Source organism: Diceros bicornis, chromosome 3, assembly GCF_020826845.1.
Source record: "Diceros bicornis minor isolate mBicDic1 chromosome 3, mDicBic1.mat.cur, whole genome shotgun sequence".
In the NCBI taxonomy this organism is placed as follows: Eukaryota; Metazoa; Chordata; class Mammalia; order Perissodactyla; family Rhinocerotidae; genus Diceros; species Diceros bicornis.
The window spans coordinates 60,300,909-60,327,135 of record NC_080742.1 but is presented as its reverse complement, the minus strand read 5'-3'; the positions used below and the strand labels follow the sequence as shown (position 1 = coordinate 60,327,135).

The 26,227-nt window shown below is 40.5% G+C and overlaps 1 protein-coding gene across 4 annotated transcripts in view; it reads left to right on the top strand.

Annotated features, from left to right (window-relative positions):
- Positions 1–26,227, top strand: part of ELMO1 (engulfment and cell motility 1) — a 525,628-nt gene that overhangs the window by 278,904 nt on the left and 220,497 nt on the right. For all 4 annotated transcript variants that reach the window (XM_058528310.1, XM_058528301.1, XM_058528318.1 and 1 more), the window contains one exon: positions 11,716–11,824. In XM_058528310.1, coding sequence (XP_058384293.1) covers positions 11,716–11,824 — 109 coding nt within the window. The remainder of the gene's footprint in view (positions 1–11,715; positions 11,825–26,227) is intronic.

Here is a 26,227-nt window from a genome sequence, read left to right as displayed (position 1 = left end):
TGGGGAGGTGGGGTGGAGCAGTGTCAGGGGAAGCAATTTCCACAGAAGGAAGCCACATCTGGACCTACCCTGTAGGAGGTCTGTCCCACAGAAGAGATCTCTCTTTAGCGGAAGTAGCCAAGATTTGGGATGCTGTTATAGAATGAAACGTAATGAGATGATCTCCATTTAAAAAGCTAGATTTAATAGAAGAAAGATTTCCTTTTCACGTGCCTTTAACTTGAAGTAAAACAACGTATGGCCTCATTTCTTAATTAGGCTTCAATAAATAATTTTCCCGTCGTAGCTGATTTAATACGTGTATAATTGAAAAATTAACATTTTCTGCTTGAAAATGTTTCTGAAAAGACTGATTTATTATTGTCCAGAAGAGGGTGATAGGAAATAGTTCTTTCTCCTCGCTTTTCCATCCTCTCAAGTCCGTTCTCCCAAACCAGAGTGAATTTATAAATCTATGAGCTAAGTGAGAAAACAAGGTATGATCTGCTTTCCAGGAATTCATTTTATCACGGGCTGTCCTAGAGTGTGTTTATTTAGTAAAGTGAGTTATATCCAAATATGTTTCAGACAATATATGTGGAGTCTAACCTAGCTTTAAGACTGCAATGACTGTTGAGACATTGGTGACAATTTCTCAGTGAGAAATCAGGCTTGAGAAATGTCAAGCCTAATTTTTCATCCAACAGTGACTGTCAGACAACGCCAACATCTTGGTGTCTTTGCATTCCATTGAAGGAGACGGGAGGCATTTGTATTCAGTAATGTCATGTTGAGTGAGTCAAAATTCTGCCCTGTGATCTTGTGATTTATTGCTAATATTGCCCAAGATGCAGAGGGGTTTCTCTGCCTTCATTCGGCATCCATTTCCAAGTTGCAATTAATCTTTATTACATTCCATAACTCACCTCTGGTTTGGAATGTTAAAAAGATGCCTCAGGAGAGAGTCTGGAATCAGTTTCTTCTCCTTCAAGACTGAACTCAAGGTTCACCCTATCGATGAAGCTTACCCTGCCTGCACATTGCATCTTACAGGCACTTTCATCAGAGAAAGTAATACTTTCTTGTGAAAAATGTGAACACAGACACATAGATCAATGAAATAGAGAGCCCAGAAATAACCACGCATATATGGTCAATTAATTTATGACAAAGGAGTCAAGAGTATACAATGGGGAAAGGGCAGTATCTTAAATAAATGATGTTGGGAAAACTGGACAGCTGCATGCAAAACAATGAAACTGGACCACTGTCTTACACCATACACAAAAATTAACTCAAAATGGATTAAAGACTTGAATGTAAGACCTGAAACCATAAAATTCCTAGAAGAAAACAGGCAATAAACTCCTTGACATCGGTCTTGGTGATGAGTTTTTGAATCTGACACCAAAAGCAAAGGCTACAAAAGCAAAAATAAATAAGTGGGACTACATCAAACTAAAAAGCTTCTGCACTGCAAAAGAAACCATCAACAAATGAAAAGGCAAACTACTGAATGGGAGAAAATACTTGCCAATCATATATTTGATAAGGGGCTAATATCCAAAATATATAAAGAACTTATAAACTCAATAGCAAAAACCCAAACCATCCAATCAAAAAATGGGCAGAAGATTTGAATAGATATTTTTCCAAAGAAGATGTACAGATGGCCAACAGGTACATGAAAAGATGCTCAACGTCGCTAATTATCAGGGAAATGCAAATCAAAACCACAATGAGATATCACCTCACAACTGTTAGAATGGCTATTATCAATAAGACAAGAAATAGCAAGTGTTGGTGAGGATGTGGAGAAAACATGTAGGAACCCTCATGCACTGTTGGTGGCAATGTATATTTGTGCAGCCACTTTGGAAAACTGTATAGAGGTTCCTCAAAAAATTAAAAATAGAACTACCATATGATCTAGCCATTCTACTTCCAGGTATTTATTCAAAGAAAATGAAAACACTAACTCAAAAAGATATGTGCACCCCCATGTCTATTGCAGCATTATTTATAATAGCCAAGATACAGAAACAACCTAAGTGACCATCTATGGATGAATGGATAAAAAAATTGTGGTATATATATATGTATATACACACGCAATGAAATGTTATTCAGTCATAAAAAAGAATGAAATCTTGCCATTTGCAACAATATAGATAGACTTCAAGAGCATTATGCTGAGTGAAACAAATCAGACAAAGACAAATACTGTATGATCTCACTTATACGTGAAATCTAAAAAGAAAAACAGCAAAAAACATCAAGCTTATAAATATAGAGAACAGATTGGTGGTTGCCAGAGGTGGGGAGTAGGAGTGCGAGAAATGGGTAAAGGGGGTCAAAAAAATGAGAAAAATATAGAAGTACATGAAAGAGGTATATAGCAAGTGAAAGTCTGTCCACCCTACAAATCCTATCGCCTTGTGTCTTCCAAATAAATTGCGAGCCCCCGAAGATGGTATTTTGTTTGTATATGTATTTTTAGCATCTAGCAAGTTACTTAGCAATAATAAATGCTTAAAGAAATACTTGTTGAATGAATGAATCAATCAAAGGATGTGGAGGAGAGTAGTGATAGAATTCAGATGATAGATTTGGGAAAGTATAATACTTTGCTTTTCAAAATGTGGTCCGTGGGCCAGTAGCATCAGCATCCCCTTGGGAGCTTGTTAGAAATGCAGGACCTCAGGCTGACCCCATTCTTCTGGATCAGAATCTGCATTTTAACAATATCTTCAGGTGACTCCATTCACCTGGATCAGAATATCTACATTTTTAACAAGATCCTCAGGTTTTCTGTGAGTGCTTTAAATCTGCAAAATAATTATACACATGAGCTTTCACAAGCAAATGCAAGGAAGTGTATGTGATTTGCATTTAAGCACTCTGCAGTGGAGCCATTCTCCATCAGTGGATACCGAGGGGCTTTGTAAGGGCTTCATGCTTCACTCTCCTCCCAGACTCAGTGTGGCTATCCTTGGGCGTGCTGTAGGACTGTCATCCTGGGCCATTTCTGAACTATCAAATCTAATGCCCCAATCTGGTCAGTGCTAAACCCTGGCTTGGAAATAGAAACATTCTATGCCACCCAAGAAACGGTTCAAACCACAGTGTAGAAATCATGTAGAAGCCTCAGTTGTGGACTCAGGATGCCAGTGCATCACATTTTAACTGCTAGGCGGCTGGCACGTTACTCAAACTCCAAGGTGTGGTTTCCTCATCTGTAACATGTAGTCCTGCTTTGATGGCTTGTGAGGACCAAACAGTTAACACTTTAGAGTTTGCACATGGTAATCAGTCCACATGTATTCATTCTTTTTTAAGTTGAGGTGAAATTCACATAACGTAAAATTAACCATTTCAAAGTGAACTATTCAGCCACATTTAGTACATTCACAATGGTGTGCAAACCACCCCATCTAGTTCCAAGACATTAATTATCATCACCCTAAAGGGAAACCCTGTACCCATTAAGCAGTTGCTCCCCATTCTCCCTTTTCCCCCGCCCCTGGCAACTATTAATTTGCATTCTCTCCCTATGGATTTTAACTTATTAATGATATTTTTTATTAGTCACAGAGAAAAAAACCCAAAACCAACCAGATTTATTTTTTCTTCCATCTACTCTCATTGCTTTCCATGTCTTTAAAAACGAGAGATTTGCTAATGATGGAAACTGGGAGTACAGACATGGCATAACTTTAAATCAGTGGTTTGTAAAGTGTGATTCCAAGCTAGCAGCATCCACATTACCTGGGGCCTTGTTAGAAGTGCAGCTTATTGGATCTACCCCAGAACAACTGAATCATAACTCTGGGAGTGGGGCCTAGCAGTCTGTGTTTTAATAAACTTCCAAATGACCTAATGCAAGCTCAATTTAGAATACCACTGCTTTAAATAAACAAGATGTTACCTCTCTAAGCCTCTAGTGTTGCCTGCAGGTGCGTGCCACATCTGTACCATCCTTGGGCGCTGGAACACATGAACTGGCATAAGAAAAGAGGTCTTCTAGCCCAGTTTCTTTGATGCAGGCATCAGCTGGGGAATCACTCCTGCCATCCTCTAGCCTTTAGAATAGTCAACAGAGCTGATGCCTTGGCTTCCCTAGGTGGCATTAGGATCACTGTGCAGGCACAAACACAAGCCATCCCTGCTGTTATTTCATCCTTGCTCCTCCTTGTGCTACCCAACTTCATACTCAAAGGAAGGACTTTCAGCAGAGTGTGGTGTGATTGCTTAGTGTTTCACGCATCCTGCTTTTGTTGCACTATATCAAAGTGCAGGCAGCATTTCTTTTTGGTTGATTAATGTTCAATTCGAGGTCTATTATGAACCTCCAGGCTTTAATTACCACACCATTACCCAGTCAATTCCTTGCCATTTTATATTTATGGCCTTTATTATGCCTCTGTATGTGCAATTGCCTAATTTTATTCTGGAAAGATTTCACCTCATTAGCTGGATTTTATACCATTCTTCTCATTTGTCCAGATGGTTATTTACCTCGGTTCTCGGTGTGCACTTTCTACTTGGTTTTCTCGCCAGTCTGACCCCTTATACGTTCTTTTTCTCCTTCTCCTGGCATATGCATTGTTCTTTTGCCCTTGGAAACAGCTCTTTAAGTTTTTGCACACTCTGCTCTGGGGGATCTTTTCCCTGGTCACACTCTTAACTGGATCCTTCTGTCTTGGCTGCTGGGTGACACTGGCCCTGTCCAAAGGCCCTGAGGCCTGGCTCCTCAGCCCTGGACATACCATGGACAGCTGCCTCTCTCTAAATGGCCGATGAAGGATCAGGGAAGGTGCATGGATGGAGCTTTTCTCTTTTTTAAGAGTATGCGCTAAAAATAATTTTTGTATATTCTCTGAAATGCTTTGCTAACACTCCCTCCCTCAATCCCCTCAGTGCCTCAGAAGAATTTTAGGTTTGGTTTACTTGCTTGCATATTTTCTTAAGTTCCACCCCAGACCTGCTGAATCAAACTCTGGAGGAGCAGCCCAATAGTCTGTGTGTAATAAGCCCTCCAGATGATTCTGATGCCCAATCAGGTTTGAGAACCACTGTTCTAGAGAGCTGCTGAAAGAACCTCAGGAGTCTCATCTTAGTAAATAGAAATACTATTTACTCCACCTGAGTACTTATTTTGCCAAAAAGCAAGATTCATAATCTCTAAAGCAGTTGTGTTTTGCTTTCTGTTGTGTGTCTTTTTTCAACAGCTTTGCCCTAGAGTTATCAGAATATTTCAGTAAAGCAACGGTAACACCCTGGAACAAAAGCTCATGTAGTTATTACGGCAGTAGTAGATCAGTCGTCTCCATCACTGAGTGTTTGAGATGTCTCAGGCACTAAGAGATCTTTACTTCCATTTTTTTTTTCATTTAATCTTTACAATCCGTTGTGGGTAGATATTCCTGTCCCCATTTTTATAGGAGAAAAGTCAGGTTAAGGAGTGTGCATGAAGTCACCAAGTCTGTTAGAAGTAGATCCAGGAAAATCATTTCTTCCAGATCCACAACACCCTCTACTCATCTGTTACCGTGTTAAGGACTTTCCTGATCAAAGCTTTATTATTATTTCACCCTCTGCTTTTTCAGTAGGAATAAGTATAATGTGTTTCGGTAGGAATCAGTAACCAAGAATGCATGCATGGGGGTCAGGCCACCTAAGTTCCTGTGCTGGCTTTATTTATTTCTGTGCCATGTGACCTTGGGCAAGTTATACAACAGCTCTTTGCCTCAGTTTCTCCATCTGTAAAGTGGGGTGGTGCAGTATTTCTGTCACGTGGTAGTACACCTGCCTTCAATGAGACAATCAGTGCAAGCACTTAGAACGAGGCCTCGGAAATAAATGCTCTTCAGTAAATATAGCTGCTGTTTTTCTTTCTCTGCCCTCTTGTCTTCGTCTACCACTCTTAGGTTTATTACTTTGGGGATTCACTTCCCTTATCTGTAAAACGGGGCGGTGGATCAGGTGGACTAGCAGCCTGGGATTCTAATTGGTTCTGGTTTGTTTTCCTGCTTGGCGTACTTTCTAGAATTGTAATGTTCTTTGTTCTCTGCCCATTTAAAATCACCATATTAGGGCTTTGGCATGTTTGTTTGATTTTACGGACTTGCTCAAAATTCATGATCACAATTAAGCTTGTGCAGCTGCCTTGAGGCAGCTCAGTGTTCTTGCTAATGCCACTCTCTGGCTTTCTGGGACCGATCACCGTTAGCATTGGTACCAAGGGGGAACGTAGAAGAAGTGGTTCCCTCATGGGCCCCAAGTCTCTGTGAGAGGACCCCAAGCTGGACTTACACTTTGACCTCAGAAGAGGTCTAGGTCTTGGTGATGTGATCTAAGGGCTAACACTTCATGCTGGGGTGTTCTGTGATTCTGTTACTAATGTAAAACTACTCCTATCTTTTTTGGGGTGGCTCATTGATACATATAGGCTTTTTGTTTGTTTGTTTGTTGGTTTAACATGGGAGAAGATTGGCCTTTCCTCTAGTAAGTCAGGAGGTGGGTTCTAACAGAGCTTGTGAGGTTGACCAGACTCTGAGGACAGGTGTCCTGTGGTGGTCATAACTGTTTAGTATTAGGACATTCTTGCCAAAACCGTGACACTGTGACTTGTTCTTCCAGTTCTTTGCTCATTCTCTGCACTCATACCGCCCTGTATTCCTGCTTGAATACGAGCACATGGAACTTCATATCTCACATTTCTGGTATAAGTAGGTGATGACACTATTTTATTTATATCTTTTCATGCTAAAACGATGGGAGAGCCTCTGGCCTACTTTCACGTCCCCAGAGACCTGTCCTCAGAGAGCCAGTCTCACTGCTGTCATGATTTTGGTTTATTTGCTGGTAAAAGTGTTGTGTGATGTGTTGGCCAAGGGCCGCATGGGAATAGGAAGAGGGAGGGCATTAAGGAGATGATAAACACCAACTCTGTCAAGTTGGTTTTAGGCACTTTGCCTTTGTTTTATGACTTAATATGCACAACAGTCCTATAAAGTGGGTGTTATGGAACTTCTGTACATCTCACAAAGAGATAGAATGACTTGCACAAGCTTACACTAATTTTGTCCAGGCTTTCTATATTGTCTTTGCTTCCCATAGCAACTTTGTATCAGAATTGGGGCAAGATACACAATCCCTTCTTTTTGGAGAGAACACAGTATGGGTTCACAAACTGTCCATGGTGGCTGTGAGGAGACCGCTGTGTTTCATCTGACCCTCAGTTAGAGTTGAAGCAGCATGAAAAAGAAGCCTCCATAGATAAGAGGTGATGGAGGAAGCCCTCAAGGCTCGCTCCAGGGCTGGCTACAGGGAAAGCAGAATGGATTGCTCTCGCCCCAGATGAGGAGAGGTCAACAGAAAGTGGAGGGAAGTGTGTCAGGGATAACCAGCTGAATATAAGTCAGCAACGTGATGCTGAGGCTAAGAGGGCAAGGTGGACCCAAGAGCCAGAGAAGGGGTGGGTACTAGACTGTGGCTGGCTTTGTACTCAGCACTTAATGGTCACACCCAAGCCAAACAGGTTTGTGATCTCCACCACTAGAGAAGAAGGAGAAGAAACACAGAACATTCAGAGGGGAACTCAAAATGTATGGAAATAACGCCCATGGGGATATTCCACAGCAGCTTTGGTGACTCTGAGTGATTGTTAGTCATCTTCAGCGATAAATGAGATAAGAGAAAACCTTATACCTTTGTCTAGGAGGGGCTGGGATTTATAGACCCACTTCAGTGAGATAGAGGAAATTGATCAAAGTCTCCCTAGCCTCTCTATATATGAAATTCATCGAGTTTCATGGCAATAGGTATGTGAAGGCAATTTGTAAGCTATAATGAGGCAGGAAGACATTTGGAAATTGAAGACCTTAAAAATTGAATTCCAGGATTGACCTAGGTTAGCTCTATGATCTAAGCAAGTCACATCTTCCTCTTGTTTCAACATTCTTAAGAGAATAATAACACCTGTCTCATCAATCTGATGGACTTGTCAGGATCAGTTGATAGAAAATATGTAAATATACTCTGTAAACTTAAAGTATTTTATAAAATGTTTTATACTTAATATTGCACAAATATCCAGTGTTCTATAAAATGTGCAGACAGTTGCATCTTTTGGTGTATGAAGTGTTCTAAGATGAGTGATAGTGGCAGGTTTTAGTCCGCCATCCATTGTGGCTTCTGTTCTGGTATGTTTGCTCTTAAAACTGAAGAGTAGGGAAAAAATAAAGATGAAAAATATGACTTGATATTTCTAAATGGAACTTTTCAAAATGTCTCAGGTGAACATGGTTAATACCAGAATGTTGAAACTGAATATAGATATATCAGTGTGTGAAATTTGAAACAAAAGCTACTGGCAAGTTTAAGAGTTATCTCTGACTATAGTAATATCTTATTACTAACATTCATAATCATAGTCTTTTCTAGATATCTCTGTAAGAATGTTGACTTTGAAGCCCACACAGGTAACTCTAAGATTTGTGTCTGCCTTGTCTGAAGAAATCAGTCAGTAAGGAGGGTTCGTTTTTCTTTAGGTGGGTAGATGTGATGAGATGGATGGTACATTCAAGAATAAAGAGAAGGGCTTCTCCAAGCTGATTTACATATTAATTACTTAAATTACTCCTTAATTTAGTGCCTGCTAATAAACTGTGCCTTGGAAATGTTTCCGGAACGTTTATTGGCTGCAGTAATTCTACCTACAGTGTATGCAGATCACATCCTCATTAAATATTGACGTGCTCATGAAATGTTAATAGAATGTTAATGTGAAGCACAGGGGAACGTCCTCACTGGGAGCTGGGAGCTGGCTGAAAACTACCTGCCTCCTGTCTTTTCTTTATGTTCTATCTTCTTGCTCTGTTTTTCTCTTCATTTCCCCATCATCAGGAGATTCAGATTTGCTCTTTGATCTGGCTGTCTCAGGTACAAAACTTTTAAAAGAGAAAGAAAAATTCATTGATTGATGGGAGTTTAACTGTTCTCCCCTCCTGCTTTCCTGAACTGGAATTCCCGGTAAGAACCAGAAAGAATTCTCCTAAAAGGAAGAGAGTTATTCAGGCTCAGCCTAATAAGACTCTCCTGCTCAGGCAGATTACCCAGAGAAGACCATGAAGAGGGAAGGAGCCTTTCAAGGACTTCAGCAGTGGTCCTTCCCTGCTTGGCAGGAGAAAGGATTTAGTTAGAGTTTACTTTCAGCTTTCTCAGAGAAAAAACAGCCAACCCAGAACATGTTTTCCCCAAAGAGACTGTAAGGAAGAATTATTATCATAAATTATAAGAACAGTAAAGGCTGTGTTCATGATGGTATTCAATGCATCATTATTCATGTGAGCATATGTTGCAAATGGTTGAGAAGTCCCACAAAGTGAGATGATTCATCTACTTCTTAGATAGTCATGGTGGTGAGAAGGTGAGAATGATGAAGACTGAGAAAACTGCCCATGATGCCTGAAGTGTAAGGAGGTTGAACTGTTTACCTTGTGGTTATGGTTAGGTGTAAATGCAGTGCTGGAGGAGCGTCCCCAGTTGGAAGCAGGTGATTTGTTACTAGGGTCCTGTCAATGCATATAATAATGTGTGTATACATGTGTGTGTTATGGTTTGTGCAGAAAATAATTGGAACACATTTTTATTAAAATCCTACTCCTTTGGTTGTAAATAATTCACCCTATATGGAGCTCCATTACTTCACTATTCAGAACCCTGTCTGTATCAATAAAACAGCACTTCCGTTTACTTTCCCTTCTTCTCCTTTTTCTTCTCTCTCTCTTTTTTCTTCCCTCCTTCCGAATATTCTTCCTCTTATCTCTCTTCCTCCCCCTCCTTGTCCTCTTCATTCCTTGTCTGCTCCTGCTTGCCTTTTTTGACCTCCTACCTTGTGCTGAGTCCACTACACAGGCCCAGTCTGAGCCGCCTGGTCTCTGCCAGGGACTCTGCCGGGGCCTCCAGAAGGACTGTGCTTTCTCTCTTACTCGCTACTATCCATGCTCCATACTTCTAGATCTTTTCAAAACAAAAAAGGTCGTGTCACTGGCCTGTCTAAACCTTATGGTTAGCATCTTAGGGTCTTAGAATGACACCCCACATAGCCTTGGGGCAGTGGCTGGCCCACCTCTATGCTCCCTTGGCTCGCTCTGCCCCTCTCGGGCCCCTGGAACCCAAACTGCTGCCTGCGCAACTCCAGACCCCTCCACAGTGTAGACCAAGCTGTGTGCTGGCCTGCCCGAAACACATCCTACTCAACTCACGGGCTCTGTCCTTTCCCTTTACCTGGAATGCTTTGCTCCCAGAACTTGACAGGCAAACTCTTTCTCATCCTTTGATTTTCAGTAGTCCCTGGTTATCTAAACTCTCCTCCTCAGGCCTTCCCCATTACTCTTTAGCACCTCAACCAGGAAATTTTTTTTTCATGGCACTTGTGATAAACTATAACTACCTCTCTTGTTTTATCTGTCTCTCTCAATTAGAATGAATGCTCTGTGAGGTCAGAGCCCTGGTCTCTCTTGTTCTTAACTTTGTGGGGCCAAGGCATCTTCCTGGTAGATAATAGGTGCTCAATTACTATTATTGATTGAATGAATAAAACACCATTCCTGCTGCTGAATTGTTCATAGTCTGGAGGGAGAAACAACATGAGTTGGTGCTGATGAGAGACACCAACTCAGGGTGGTGTAGCCCTTGGGGAGGCAGCAGATAACTCCACTGGGGACTCAGAGGCAGCTTCAGAGTTGGATGAGCTAGTTCTTTTGTGGGACAAGCAGCCTCCTCAGGAACCATTCCTTTGCTGACGTATGAATTTGAAGTTTAGAAACTTTAAAATAGAGTTTTGTTGTTTTGTTTTACTTTTGTTAATCCATGTGTATAGAATGGCTCCCTTAGTTGTGGTAGGGACGTCTCAAGCGAGTTTAAGGAAAGAGGAGAATTTATTAGACAGACCAAGAGGTTTTCAGAGGAAGCGTTGAGCAAACAAACCATTAGGACAGGGAAGTAGCCTTGCCTCAGGACCAAGTGGGACCAGCCACTCAAATGCTCCCAGAGGCCCCACTGCCTCTCCTCTTTTTTTTCCTTTGCATTTTGGCTTACTTTTCTTTCCTTTTTTATTTTTATATTGTAGGCTTACGTTCAGGTAGCTCCCAAGCTCACACCCCTTGGGTGCTGTCAGTATAGTGGGGCCAGTTTTCCCCTTTTCGTATGATAAGGGGAAAAGGAGAGGACACTGGGCCATTTTGTGTCACGTCTCTTAGACGTGGTCCAGTCAACTAATGCAAGGGGTGAGATCTTGTAAGAATGTGGAAACTTCTGTGGGAAGTATGTGATGAAAATGTAGGAGTTGAAGTCACAGAAGAAGAGTTGCTAGTTCCAGGAAAGGGAAGATATGACTAGGAGGACAAGAAAGGGGTTTTCTCACTTAAGCAAAAAGTCTTTCTTGTACTGTTTTGAAAAACTCTCCATAGGCACCTCCAGGTGAGTGGAAACCAACAAGCAAAATATCCTCTTACAGGATCGAGAAAGGTTTTAGGAGATTTGGAAAACATGAGAGTTTTAGGTCCTACATACTGAAAATATACTTAGAATACCATTTTCTTCTGGCCTCAAGAGCCTTAGCTCGGTGATCTGGAGTGGATCTAGTTCCTTATTACAATGGAACCAACATTTTTGACATTTTCTGCAAACTGACTTCCCTTTCTGACCTGTTTCCTTTCCCACTTGCAGATTGTACTTGAGAACAGTAGCCGAGAAGATAAGCACGAATGTCCCTTTGGCCGAAGTAGTATAGAGCTGACCAAGATGCTGTGTGAGATCTTGAAAGTCGGCGAGCTGCGTAAGTACACTGGTTTCCCACATGGGTATGAAGCTTGGCAGAGACCTAGCTTCCAGGTTCTGTCCTGACCTGCACGAAGAATTCCCAAGGTACTGACAGCCATGCATGGGCATCACCGTGGCCCAAACACTGTTTGGCTCAGGTTTCCAATGTATGTATTTCTGCATGTCTGCTCTGGGAACAAATGTTATTAAAATCTACAAGAATGGAAAAATTTGCAGGTACTGTGACTGATTTTCAAATACTATAAAAATGAGTGTATATTAAAACAGGCTTGCATTTAATATTCTTTTTAGGAGAAAAGATCTATGAGTTTCCTTTTTAAAATTCCAGTTTTTAACCTACCAGTAGACCATTTTCTTTTCTTCCTTTAGAAACAATTTTTCCATAGAAAGAAAAATTGAATACTTTAATGAAATCCTCTTGCTCCAAGTATCGAACTTGTTTAGAATACTTTCGCTAAGAAAGAAGGAATTATTGAAGAAAATGGGTAGCTGATCAAGAAAAATGTGGTCAGAGATATGCTCATTATTCTTTTTCTTACTTAGATTACAAAATTTAGGAAAGGACACCAGAAAAAGAGGGCATTATAATTTTCTTGCTTTTTATCCGTTGGCATAATTTTGTTTTAACCTGTTAAGATGAGTCTGATTCAACCTGGTCTGCAATCATTGTCAACAATGATCCCTCTTAAAGCGGCTGCCTTCTATTCCTTCCAACATCTATAGAGCCGACACAGATATAAATCTTCCCTTGCAGGCTTAATAACTTGGGCGCCAGAGAAGACTGTTTATACCAGAGAAATGTTAGATGTTTGGTATTATTGTGAAAGCATAAATATTCAGTCACCTGCTTTAGAGCTTAAAATAATGGTCTGAAATGATTAATGGGAAGAAATCCAATGATTAAATTGGAAACGGGGGTATGTTTTATTTACAATGTAGAACTGACTACAGATAACTGCTAAGATAAACTAGAAAATTTAGAACTTAGTAAGGAAAAAACTAAGAATTTGAGCCCATGTGACGAAGCACAGTAGATGTTGTCGTCCTCCAGTGTGGGTGGGTGGGGGAAAGAAGCTGAAGTTGACGTGGAGCTCCCGTGAAAGTTCATTACTTATGAAGTTATTACATGAGGGCTTTTTTGCGTTAGTAGAGTTGCAGCCTGACCTGAGAGGTTTCTGTGTCACTCTACTCGGGTTCCCTGATCTCCAGTGTTAACGTTTCAGTTTACCTGGATCCTTGATGTGAGTTATCCTTCCTTCTCCTCATTAGACTAACTGGTTGCGATTTATGTCTGCTGTATAGCTTACTGCTTCTTCAGCTGAAGGATTGAAGTCCTGCATCAAACAAATCCTACTGAATTCCTCAGTCTGATAACTGTGACTATTTCATATATAGCTCAATTTTGTGGGGGAAACTGTAGAAAGTCACTTGCTAAAAAGCATTGCAAGACCATCTAAGATTTTCAGAAACTGGAGAACAGTCATGCTGTACTTGGCTGGTACTTTGTGTCCAGTTTATTGCCCCACATGGCCCTTTTCTTGCCCCTCCTCCATTTTCATCTTCCCCAGTGGCCTTCTTTGGCTATCAGCTCTCACCTGGATGGCAGCAGAAGGTACACTCTTTTCTGCTTTGGCTGCCATACCCAGCTTCCTGCTGTTCTCCTTTGCCCAGTGGACATGTGTCTGTCATGCTAAATGTTAACACAGAACAGAGATGTGGTGGAGTAGAAGAAGAAGGTTGGGAATAAAGGGGAGCTGGGTTCTGTCTCTGTCACTTAACGACCTTCATGTCTTTGGATGATGTATTCACAAACTTCACTGTGCTCTTACATCCCCACATTTTCCCCAGAAATAGATTGGTGGTATTTTGGGTGATGATTTGAGTAGTCGTGTTCATTTTGTCTTGATTGCAGGTAACCTCAATGACTGAAATTGCAGTGGTAGGAGTAAGAGGAGCATCCCGGGAACACATAATATCTAACCTGGGGGGACTAACTTGGGAAAGATGGCCAAATTCCAGGCCATGTGCAGGCAGGGTAAATGTGCATCTGATTTGGACTCTTCTCCGTGTCGGTGGGGTCCCATCTGGTGGGCGGAAAGGGAATATGGTGGCAGGAGTCTGAGCAGACAGAGCTGCTCAGGTGAATGTCAGCTCTGTGTTTCAAGGGAGAAGGGTGGGTACAGAATAGAGGCTGAACTTTGGCTGGTGCAGAGCAGCCCTCTCAGACTTTTGAGGACCTGGTAGTCAAGCCAGGAACCAGGACAGAACTCCATTCCTATGGGCTGAGATAACAGAGTGGGGATGAAGGCAAATACCTTGGGGATCCCTGTGAGTGCCCTAGGGGCTGTTCTTGCACTGCGTATTATTCCATATCTCACTTTCTGCTGCAGAAAAATCTTCTAGCATTCTGTCACAACTCACTTAGCTCCTGGTCAGGCCTGGTCTCTGCAGTGAGGTTGGGCTTGAACAGCCGGGGCCTGACATACTCATGCCAGGTTCCCTTCATCTAAGATGACAAATGCATTCATTCATTTGTTTAATAAAAATCTATTAATTACTTACAATGTGCCAGGGACTATGATGGGCACTGCAGGTACAGATATGGTCCCTGTCCCCTGGAAGCTTCTACCTGAGAAAGTATAAGAATGAATTGGAACTGATACTTTTTCCTATTAGTTATAAGTCATTATATATATATTTAAATGCCCATTATCTGTTGTAAAGCATAATTTTTCCAATGTTTTGATAGATTAAGTTCTCAGGTTGACCTGTTGCTCACCATCCACTGCAAAGGCCATTGTGGACATTTTGCAAGGCTTACAAAAGAGTCCCACGTTTCTGAAGTCTATATGCCCAAATGAGTTGTTTTCTGCTCATAAAATATTAAAGGATTGCTACATTCTGATTGAATGCTAGACATCAAATGATGAAACACCCTGTGGTAAGAGGAAAATTGCTTTTTAATGGATTGCCTTTTGCCCGTTGCCATATTAAGTAAGTTACAACATGAAAAACAAATCTGAGTGCACCCTTATGTTGAAGGAGATATCTATTTTTCTTCTGAGGAAAATTAGTTTCATATAAAAATCCATCTTCCTTTGGTTTGTATGTGTCTGCTTTTCTCCATTCCCAAGTTCATGGTTCTTCTCAGACTTGTGTTGGTAATTGACCTGGAAGATCATGGGCATGTTAGATCTATAAGCAAGTACTGAGACCAAAGAAGTACTCAATTAAAAATCTACCTGTAGATTTTCTAAAGCAGGAAGATTCAATTTTCTAGAAATGCTTTGTCTTTTGAGGAAACTCACTTCTGAAATACCAATTATATTTTGGTATCTAAAGCAAACATATTAAATTTCAGTTAAATGGCTGGTACCAAATATTTATACACAGATTTTTTTTAGATTCCTTTTTTAAAAGTGCTGTTTTTCTGCTTTCCAGTTATTGACATTGCAAGAGGCAAATGTTTTAATAGTGTGGTCTAAAAAACAATGCCTATTTATATTCTCAGAGCACTTTAGGTTATTTAATTGAAGTCTGTAACAGCCCCAGGAGTTAATCAAGATCAATAACATCTATGTTTATTAATGAAAAGAAGACTTACACTTACTGCATATTGTCTAGGGTCACTGAGTTCAAACTGGTGTTCAGGATGCAGTGTAGAAGGAGGCAGGAAAGTTGAGTGATTGCATTTTGGCCTCTGAATGACCCATCTTTGAATCACAGCTCAGCTACTAATTGGATGCCTTGGGTATGCTTCTCTATTCTGAGCTTCTGGTTCCTTCTCTATAAAATAAAGATAATATCCACTGCCCATAGTTGTTGGGAGGATTAAATGAGGAAATGGATGTTGCTTTTGTTGGAAAATTGATAGTTTTTTTGCAAGTGATAGAATCTCACTTTCTATAAGCAAACTCCGGGTTAAGTGAGGGAGGGAGGGTGCTCTGGCTTAAGTGACAGCTGGAACCCCAGGACGTGGAACAATGTCTCTTGTTTCTTCATGTTCTACATTTTGACTAAAATTATTCTTTTTATTGTTTTCTCTTAGTTTCAATTTTAAAAATCACAAAGAATACTTATGGACCTGGATGTGGTCACACATCCCCATGGTCTGGGTTGTATAATTGGCACCCGGTTAGAAGAACAAGGTTGAAGTAGTGGGAGCAAGTTTTCAAAAGAAGAGATATTTTTGTGTACCCAGGGTGGGTGAGGGTGGAGGGAAGCAGGAGGTGGTGCCCTTCCAGAAGAAGAGAGGCACAGCACAGACAAATCCATAGATCCTTGTTACAGATGTGGAAGCCTTATGAGGATACTCACCTCCTAACAGGGGCTAAAAAATGGTAACTGTTGTTTTTATCATTATAGTACTGTCCCCAAAGCAATAATAAATTCTGGAGGGATGCAAGGAAAGCTTGATTTCTGATACAAATAAGTTAATTACTTATCTTTTGGATATGTAGCACCTCACCCCATTATATTCCAATGTCAGGTAAAGCTATTTTTTTTTGTCTTTCATTTATTCATTCATTCATTTAATAACTATAGTACTCCTTCTCTATGAATCAGGATCTAATGCCTGATGACAGGGACTCAGAACACATACTCCATCCTCATGCAGCTCACATGCTGACTGGAGAGTCGTTCACATAAACAAGTGATTATAAAACATTTTGCCACTTGTAACATTACATTTAAGTTATATTAATGTCACTAAGAGGCAGTGGTAAGTTCTTTCTGTTCATTGGGAGGTGGACAGGCTAAGAAAGAAGAGTCTTGGAGAATGCGACACAGAAGAGGAGATACTTGAGTGTGTAGAATCACAAAGATAAGAAGAATAACCAGGCAGGCACGGGTGTGTGTATGGTGGGCAGTGGCTGTTGAAAATTCCAGGCAGTGAGATGTAGGTGGAAAGATCTGGAGGTTCAGAGAATTCTAGTTCCATGTGACTAAAGCAGAGGCCTTGAGGGAGCAAGCAAATGAGGAGGTGCTGGCAGAAGACATAAGAGTCAGATCATAAGGATTAGTTGTGCAGAGGAGTTTGGAATTCACCTTACAGCCAGTGGGAACCAATAGAAGGATTTTTAATAAGAAGAAGAAATGTCCCGGTCCTGGGCATAAAATCCTAGAATTGGATTGTGTTTTCTGGGAGTGACAAGAACTTGTGAGCATGATAATGTACAGGGCCAGGACCAGAGACAAGCTTACCTCACTCCAGCTCCAGCCCAGAGAGTATATCACTTGGGAGGCTTTGGGCTGCAAATAATAGAAATCCCAACTCAAAATGGCCACTGTAAGAAGCACATTCATGGAATGTCATAATGTCAGAGTTGAGTAGGTCCTGGGGTTGGTTAACTGTTCAGTGGTGTCATCAAGGACCCAAGTTCTTTCCATCTTTTGGTTCTGCCATCCTTGGTGTACCAAATTTGTCCTCAGGCTGGTAGCAAAGTGGTGGCTACCATCACATGGTCCAGAAGAATATGAGGCTGTCTCTTCCACTGCATCTCTTTTAGGTGTGTGGAAATGTTTCTAAAAGCCCTTCAGCAGTCTCTCTCTCGTGTCATTTGCTAACATTGTGGCCTGTGCCTCTGCCTAATCCAGTCATTGATAAGGGAGGTGGAACTTTCTGGAGGCCAGACAGTCATTAGCCACCCCCTAGACTAGAAATGACACCAGCCTTCCCTGGGTATATGGGCACAGGATGGTAGATAACTAAAGAAAATTGGGATTCTGCTAAGATAGGGAAAGTAGCTACTTGAAACCTTAAATATACCCCTTCACTTTAAAAAGTCTTTCTGCATTTTTCTTACTGCTACAGAAAACTATAACAAGTTGAAATCAGATTACAGCCCTCTGTCATTTTGCCTTTGTTGGGAATTGGGGAAATGTGCTAGTATTTTTTTTTAATGTAGCAATATCAAAGCTTGCAGAAAAATGGAAATTGAGGTTTGATTATTATGTATTTCATTTTTCATCACTAAGATGCTAGGACTCTACTACCTTACTTTTCCTTTTGGAAAATGGATATTTCCACTTCCTTGATTATGCTTTCGTTTGTGGATAATTCTCAGGTGTATTTTGAAGGTCAGAATAGACATACATTTGTGATTGAAGGCTTCATATTTCTCTGAAACAGTTGTACCATCTTTACGTGTTTGACCATAGATAATGAAATTAAAATTTAATAACTACTTCTCTGTTTAAAAAAATGAGAACAAAATCTACATCATACACTATGAAAATGTTCAGCATTTCCTTACTTTGTCTTTCAGTGGCAATATTTATTATAACACACCAGTGGTGCTGAGTGCAACACCTTGTGTAATTCATCACCCAGACACCTCTGCTTTAGCAAGTAAAATTAACACAGGTGAGCAATCTGAAGGACTCTTTGGAGTGCAGCAGCAATTAGAATAGACACTTAACTCTGGGACACTGGTGTTTTCATACTTTGAGAAGTACCATCCATCACTTTCATTCTCAGAACACTCCGGCTAAAGAAAACTCAAGAAAATTAGCTTTTAACAATTAAACCTCTTACGGACCTTTTTTTCACCTAATATTAGCTTGTACCCACGCTCCATGGAAAGCTGAAGCCTCTCAGATCTTGATGCTGTCTTGAATGTTCATATTCTACTTCTACTTTCGTATTCTACTTCAGCCTTAAGTTAAACATAAAAACAAACAAAATAAAATAAATGTTCTAGGCCTGAGCCTGGCTTTAGAAAGTTACATCCACTTTTGGCCCAAATTACAAATGTCATAGGAGAGAGTATAGAAGTCATTCGCAAGTGATTGTTTAAAATAATAATAAAACTGATATCAGGATTTATAATAGTATTATCACAAGACAGAAGGACTTAATGTAAGATTCTTGCATTCAGAACCAGAAGCCCTGGGTAATAGGCATAGCTGATGTCAGGGCTTTGTCAGGATGGTTAGCCATCTCCCTCCTTAGTCTCTCATTTGTAACATGGGGAAATGATGATGCTCATCATCATTCTCATCTAGAATCAGATGAGGAAATGTAGATTAAAGTGTTTTATTAGCTGTAAAATGCTCTATTCATGAAAGTAATATCATTGACTTGAATCTGCATATTTAGAGACATGGAGATGTATCCCATCCTGTAGCAAAGCCAACTCTTTCTGTGCATTTCTGGTGGCTGTCTTAAGAATTTGCCGTTCTGTGGTGTTTTGCTGGTGTTTCAGAAGGCAGTACTTGTAGATACTTCTAAAGTCACAATGTAATAGTTATCTCCATAGGAAGTGATTGCTGAGAGAAATGGAATTTGGCAGTTTAAAAGACCAAATCAAGCACATCTCGATTATAAATAGATGAAAATAATTTATGTTTATCCTAGGCTTTTTTAGGACTTGCTCCTTTGTACATTATTTCTGAGAGATATGTAGCCGGAAGCAAGCAGTCTCCATTTCTGTTGTCTCTCAGGTTATAATTGAGAGGGTAGCCTCGTAGATTTGCCCACCCTCATAATGGAGAGAGACACAGAAATGTTGAAAGGACACAGATGCCCACTATCTTCTCCTTCTGCCTTATAGAAATACTGTTCCTCCAGGGTCATCTCAAACACAGGTTTAGGTGACTGTTCTGATTCCTCCTGTGACACCCATGTGCGAGGACATCACATCCTCCTCTAAACTCCCACAGCACTTCCTCTGTGCCTCTTTGTTATACTTTCTACTGTTTATTAATACTTTTTTTCCTTTAATTTCTAGGTTGTAACTCCTAAAAGTTGAGGTGGTTTATAGAAAAGCATAAAGATAATTAAAAAATAAACAAATGGTGAAAATAAAGGCAAATAAAAGATAAAATTAAAAAAGTGAATTATGACTGTTTGCAAAGTGCATGTTATAAAGGCCATTGTATTAACCAATTGTGGACCTTGAATTTGGCTCTAAAATTCGTTTGTCCCAGGGAAGCAAGAGGAGCCGAGTGAGAGAAAACAGGTCAGTGCACGTCTCACCTGAATAAACTCCTTGTGAAAACCCAAATGCTGATTTCAATTGATGCTAAAATAGTATTTGAGAACATTTAATATCATTTGTTAAAGATGATGGACTAGGACACATTTGTAGCACTATTTCTTTTTAAAAAGGTACTGTACAGCCACAAGCCAAAATTATATTTAAAAAAGTGATAACAAAACAGCTTTCCCAATAAAAACTGGAACTAAAGTAGGGTGCTATAGGATGCTAATGGTCACCATTATTATTTCTCCTTGTTCTGGAAGACACATACAAATAGAGGAATAGTTCATTGATAGAAACAAAGTATTTTGAATTATAGACAATAAAACTATCTAGAAATCCCCAAGGAAGCAAAGGGAAAGCTGTTAGAATTAATGTAATTTAGAAGAGTATCTGCATAGCAGATAAACAAAACTTAGTAGTGTTTCCATATGTCAGCAGTAATTAGTTAATTATAAAATGGATAAACAGGATTTTTTTTTAGCAATGGCAATAAAAATGCAAACTGCTTCAGAATGGAAAACTTATGTGATGAAAACTGTAAGACTTTACTAAAATATGCAATACAAGTTTCAAATAAATAAGTAAACAAATGTTTTATTCCTGGTAAGAAAACAATATTGTGATAAAGTTGTAAATTCTCCCAAATCAGGCTCAGATCTCATTTCAAAATACCAATGGGAACTAGGATGGAAACTTCACAGAATGATTGTAGAGTTCATGTGGAAGAATAAGGAGGTGAAAATTGGTGAGGAAGAACTGATAAAGAAGAGCAATGAAAAATGAATAGAAATAAGAATATATTTCTTTTTTTAAAACATTTTTTGCCAGAAAGTCCAAAGAACTCATTCACCTAGGTTCACCTATTGTGTTCACATTTTGCCATATTTGCTTTCTCATTCTCTCTCCACACACACAACACAAACACATACACACATTCACACATATTGTTGTAAAAACATGAAAAATATGTTTTTATGGCAGAAAAATTTTTTTCATATAATTTGAATAAAAAAGTCAAAATTGATAAATAAAAATGATTTTAAATTGGATCCAGCTCTGGCATGTTCTCTCTTAGAGAGAGCAAAAGGTGCTGGGAACCCTGCCTAGCAAGAGCGTGGGGAGGGGAGGGAAGGCTCGGGTGCTGATGGACAAGGCATCATCGTGGAAGCAGTGTCAGGAGCCTGGCTCAGAACGTCTGCTCACCGATGGAGGTCTGAGAGAGGCTCGCCGCTGCCTGATGTCTCCCCAGTGCAGGTCAGGGGGTGTACGTTGATGAAACTTACTTCCACCTTCCCTTCTGTTCTTCTACAGCACTGTGGGTGTGGCTTACCTGAAATCCAGTGGTTATATACATGAGGAACTATGGATTTCAGGACATGCTGCTTTTTTATAAGTAGGGACATCATAAAAAACAGAAAAACATAAAAGTAACGTGATCCCTGGTCACATAGATAAGATAGAGGAGAAGATAAAGGAGTAGATAAGGAGGCTATTTGCATGAATGGCATCTTCACTCCTATCTGTAGAATCAATCTAGTATTAAAGTTACTAGTCTCATTCCAAAAATGTAAAGTGTGAAAACCATCTTCCCCCAGTTCTACACCCCAACCCACAAGCTATTCTTTTTCCAGAGCAATAATGACCCTCATCAGTGTTTATCGTAGGCTTGCGATGCACCAGGCCATGAGCTAAAAGGTCCTGTATGTTGTAAAAGTAGAATGTTAATTTGGAAGGGCAGCATGAAATTGGAGGGAAAGTATAAGCAGAATTCTAGAAGATTCAAATAGGTGGTAAAGTATAATAAAATAGGTAACAAAAAGAAAGGAATTTAAACAACAGAAATCAGGATATCAAATTGCACTGAAATGCTAACCTGTAGGGTTTTTAAAACCAAAATGCACATGAGTAAAACAAAAACAAACAAGAAAAACCTGGAAGCATACCCACAGCTTCAGTCTGTGACACACTTCCCTTTGATGCTGTGGCTTCCCATCCTCCTGAGTTCCCCTGAGTGGGTCCCCAGTGGTGGGGAGAGCAGGGAGGGCAGAAAGCTCTGGGATGGCTTTTAAAACTTCTCATGGTTAACCTGAGGCCTTTGGATAGAGAGATTTTCCTGGTCATGGAGTATATTAAGAGGTAGACGAGAGTGCAGTCCTGGAGCCCTGGGCACTTGAACTTCAATCGAAAACCACTTGCTGGTTTAAAGACAAGTAGAAAGAATTTATTTAAAAAAAAAGACCACTGCCATTTATAAGATGCTTTCTATATGGCAGGCAATTCCCTGAGGTCAATACTCTGTTAACCCGTACAACGTCTCCATTTACAAGTGAAGGGCCTGGGACTCTAGAAGAGGTTAAGTAGACTGAGGTCACAGACACTAGATGCAGTTAACTGCTGTGGGATGCCCTTGTGCTGTTTACTCTTAACTACTGTGCAATGCCATCAACCACTGTTTTCATTTTTTAAAATGTCCTATCTTCCTCACAGACTGTAAACTCCTTGAGATTAGACTCAGAGTGAATTCATCTCCCATCGCAGCCTCTAGTCCAGTGCTTTATGTATAGTCTGCATTTAATAAGTATTTATTGCGTGAATAGAGTACCTTTCTATTTGCTTCAGGGTCAGTTCCAAAAATACTTTTCAGACATCAGTAAATTTTTTATGAGCTTTGTATTTTACCCTGAAACCTCTCAAACAGCATCCTTTTTTCTTCTAAAGTAACTGAGCATGAGTTATACAAAAGGGCTCCTCTTCATCCCTCCCCCTGCTGGGGGTAATCTGGTGAGAAGACCTACTGAGTCCAAATTTGAATTAGAAAATATCAACACTACAGTATGTTCCCCAAAGAGGAAAAAATGATCTATTTTCAATCTAGTGTTTCAGAATACACAGCTGTGTGACTTGCTAATTTATGATATTCCCAACTGCCTCCAGTCAGCTGTCAGCTTGCAGCTTCTTTCCCACCTACCCCTTGCTACAGGGAAAGGGGCAGACTCTAACCAGACCAGAGCTTGGCCGCCCGTGGGGATGTGGAGAGGCCAGTAAATTACTCCTCCAAAGATGCCTCCTGTCCAATCAGGTGCTCCCAGCCGCTAGGACCTGAAGGGAGCCAGTGGCTGCTATAGGCTGGGAAGTCAATCTGTCAGCTCCTTGCAGGTCCATGCCAGCTGCCCACATGTCTTTCTGGAGTGTGGTCATTCCCTGCCTCCAGGGAGCAGGACACAGCTTTGGATCCCAGTAAACAAGCACAATGTGGTTTCCCTTAATTTGGCTTTCCAAGGGTTTTGGCCACAAGAACAGATTGCAGCTGTGGCCTGAGCATCTTTAGAAGTGTGAATCTTTTTATTTTTTTCCCTGAAGAAGCTATTTTGAGCTTTATAATTACATATCTCCATGTTGTTTTTTCATAGAGTGAGTAAGGAGAATGACTTGCATTTTTTTAAATAGAAATCTGCTGGTTTCTTTGCTCTTCTGTCTTGTGTAACCCAGGCCAATGATTCCTGAATTTGGCTGTGCATCAGATTCACTTGGGGGAGCTTCTGTGAAATATAAATTCTGCAATGGAATCTAGAAATCAGCATGTTTAATAAACTCCCCAGTTCATTCCCAGGCAGCTAGACTGGCTCCTCCTAAGTTTGGGGACCTCTGTTGTACCCCCATCCCCTCCTCCATGGTAGCTCAGATCATAGTTAAATGGACATCTTTATGGAGTGATAAGAGCTCTAGATTGGGAATTAGAAGATCTGGATTCTAATTCTACCTCCACTACCTCCACTACTGACCAGCTCTACACAAGCCTCTTCTCCTATGTGGTCCTCAGTTTCCTCTGGTGTAGAACATTGTTATTGCCCATGTGGCTGCCAGCTTCAAAGCTGCTGTGTTAATCCAAGTCCTTTTTATGTACCCAACATAGTGACTCTAACCACTAAATTAGTTAACTAGCACTCTGCCATCATCAATTCTTGAATGAGATGTGTATAACCTAGATTGGTATTGGATTCTGTGGGAGAGAATTAAAGAAATGTCCAAGGACCTTGTTAGGAGAGGCTCCTAGTGACCAGGCAACCTTGCAGCGTGGACCAAAGGACTTGTTTTCTCCATGCTGATATGACTGCTCTCACCTTTGGAACATAAAATTTAGTTTAACGTGTTTTTCCCATTCAGAATTTTTCCTCTTTTGAATTATCGAGTTTATTGCCAGCAAAGACTCCTTTGAGAAGAATTAAACTTTAATTTTGCCAGAACAGATAAAGGAAATGGCAAGAAACATTCCTCTGACTTCATTCTCCCCAGCCTCGCCGATTTCACCGTGTCTTTTCTCACTTGAACATCCTCTCGGTTTGCTTTGGTGGCTCTTGCCCCTCCAAGATGCGGCGGGGCTTGCGGGGGCTGAAGCAGCTGCCTCACCCGTCTTTACTTGGAAACAGAAGTGTTTAAATAATCTTGAGACTTGGAGGAAGAAACTAGCCTGATCCAAATGCTACTTAACATTTCAGCAGATCATACCTATCCATCCCGAGAAGCACAGCTCTAACGGTTCTTTGGCTTTTGTTGGCTGTTTAGTGGTTTGAGGAATCGCTTTGTACTGGAGCCCATAAGAATCCTACCCAAATGCACAGACTTACTTTCCCATCCCAACATGCCAGGTCAGAACTAATCCTGCTGCTTTTGTCTGTCATTAATGCCATCAGAGGAAACTTCAAATTTAAGGCCTCAGGAGATTGACTATTTTGATCATTTTTAAAATTTTTGTTTTGGATTAGGAGTTTACCTAAATGCATATACTTTAACAAATTTTCCTCTTCGATTTTATTAGAAAAATGAGCTAATATCATGCATATTACTTTGTAACCTGATTCTTTTCACTTAATGTGTTACAGATCTCTTTCCTTTCAGTAAATTCGTTCATTTGCAGTTTATTCAAACTTTTAATAGATGAATAGTATTCCATTTCATATATATGACCATACTGTGATGCTGCGAATATAAATAGTATCCCATTTATGAAAGTATGAGTCTCTTATTGACAGATATTTAAGTTGTTTACAAATTTTTGTTTTTGTAAAGGGCATCAGGATGAACATTTGCTTAGTAAATATGCTTAACATCTTAGCTCTGGGGCTATAGCAGTAAAATAAAGCAGAACACCATACCTTCCCTTAAGTAGCATATATTTTACTTGGAGAAAAACTGACAATAAACAAATAAAGACATGTCACATGGTGAAAAATGCCATGGGGAAAAATCAGACAGAAAAGGGAGGATCATGACATGGCCTCACTGAGGATGACGTTGATCAAAAAATATGAATGAAGTGAGGGAGTGGGCCAAGATGGTATCTGGACAAGAGTTTTCCCAAAAGAGGAAACAGTGGTGTAAAGGCCCTGAGGCAGGAGTGTCCAGCATGGGAAAGGAAGAGCAGGGAGCTAGTGTGGCTGGAGCAGAGGGAACCGGGGCAGGGGTGGGGGAGAGTAGCAGGAGATAAAGGAGGCTTGCTAGGTGGAGAGATTCTGCAAGCCCTCATAGTGAGGCTGTTGTAACAAATTTGGCTTTTACTCTGAGTGAAAAAAGAAGCCATGACATGGATTGAGCATACAGGTGACATTATGAGACTTTCAATTTGAAAGAATTCTTGGGCTAATTTGTTGAGACTAAATTGCAGGGGAGAGCAAGTTACTATCCTCCACTACAATGAGCAAGTTGAGAGATAAGGGTGTCTCGAACTGGGGTATTAGCAGTGGAGATACTGAAAAGCAGTTGGATTCCAGATATATTTTAAAGATAGAGCCAACAGGATTTTTCCACCAGATTGGATGTGGGGTGGGAAATAAAAAGAGGAGTCAAGGATGGACAACTAGAAGCATAGAGTTGTCATCGAGATTGACGGAGTGCATAGAAGATCAGCAGTTCTGGCTTGGGTATGTTAGTTTTGAGACTCCTTTTAGACATCCCAATGGAAATGTTGATTTTATAGTGAGATATATGCATCTGGAGTTCAGGGGATGGTTCTGAGCTGGAGATTTAACTCTGGGCATCATCAGCATATAGAAAATACTTAAAGCTATGAGATTACATGAGCCTCAAAGAGGCTCCAGGATTGAGCCCTGAAGTACCTCAAAAGTTGAAGGTTGGGGAGAAGAGGAGGAGCTAGGAAAGGAATTGTAGGGATGTAGGTAGAGAACCAAAAGAAAGTTCACTTAAAGGTGACAGATTGCCTGTATGAAATGCTGCAGATCATGGAGTTAAATGAGGATCAAGAATTGAACATTGATTTTAGGAACACAAAGGTCAGGGGTGACCTGAGCAAAAGCAGTTTCAGTGAGGTGGTGGGGAAGACAGTTTGATTGGATGGATTAACAGCAAGTGAGGGCAGAGGGATTGGGACACTGAGTACAGATGAGTGCTAATCA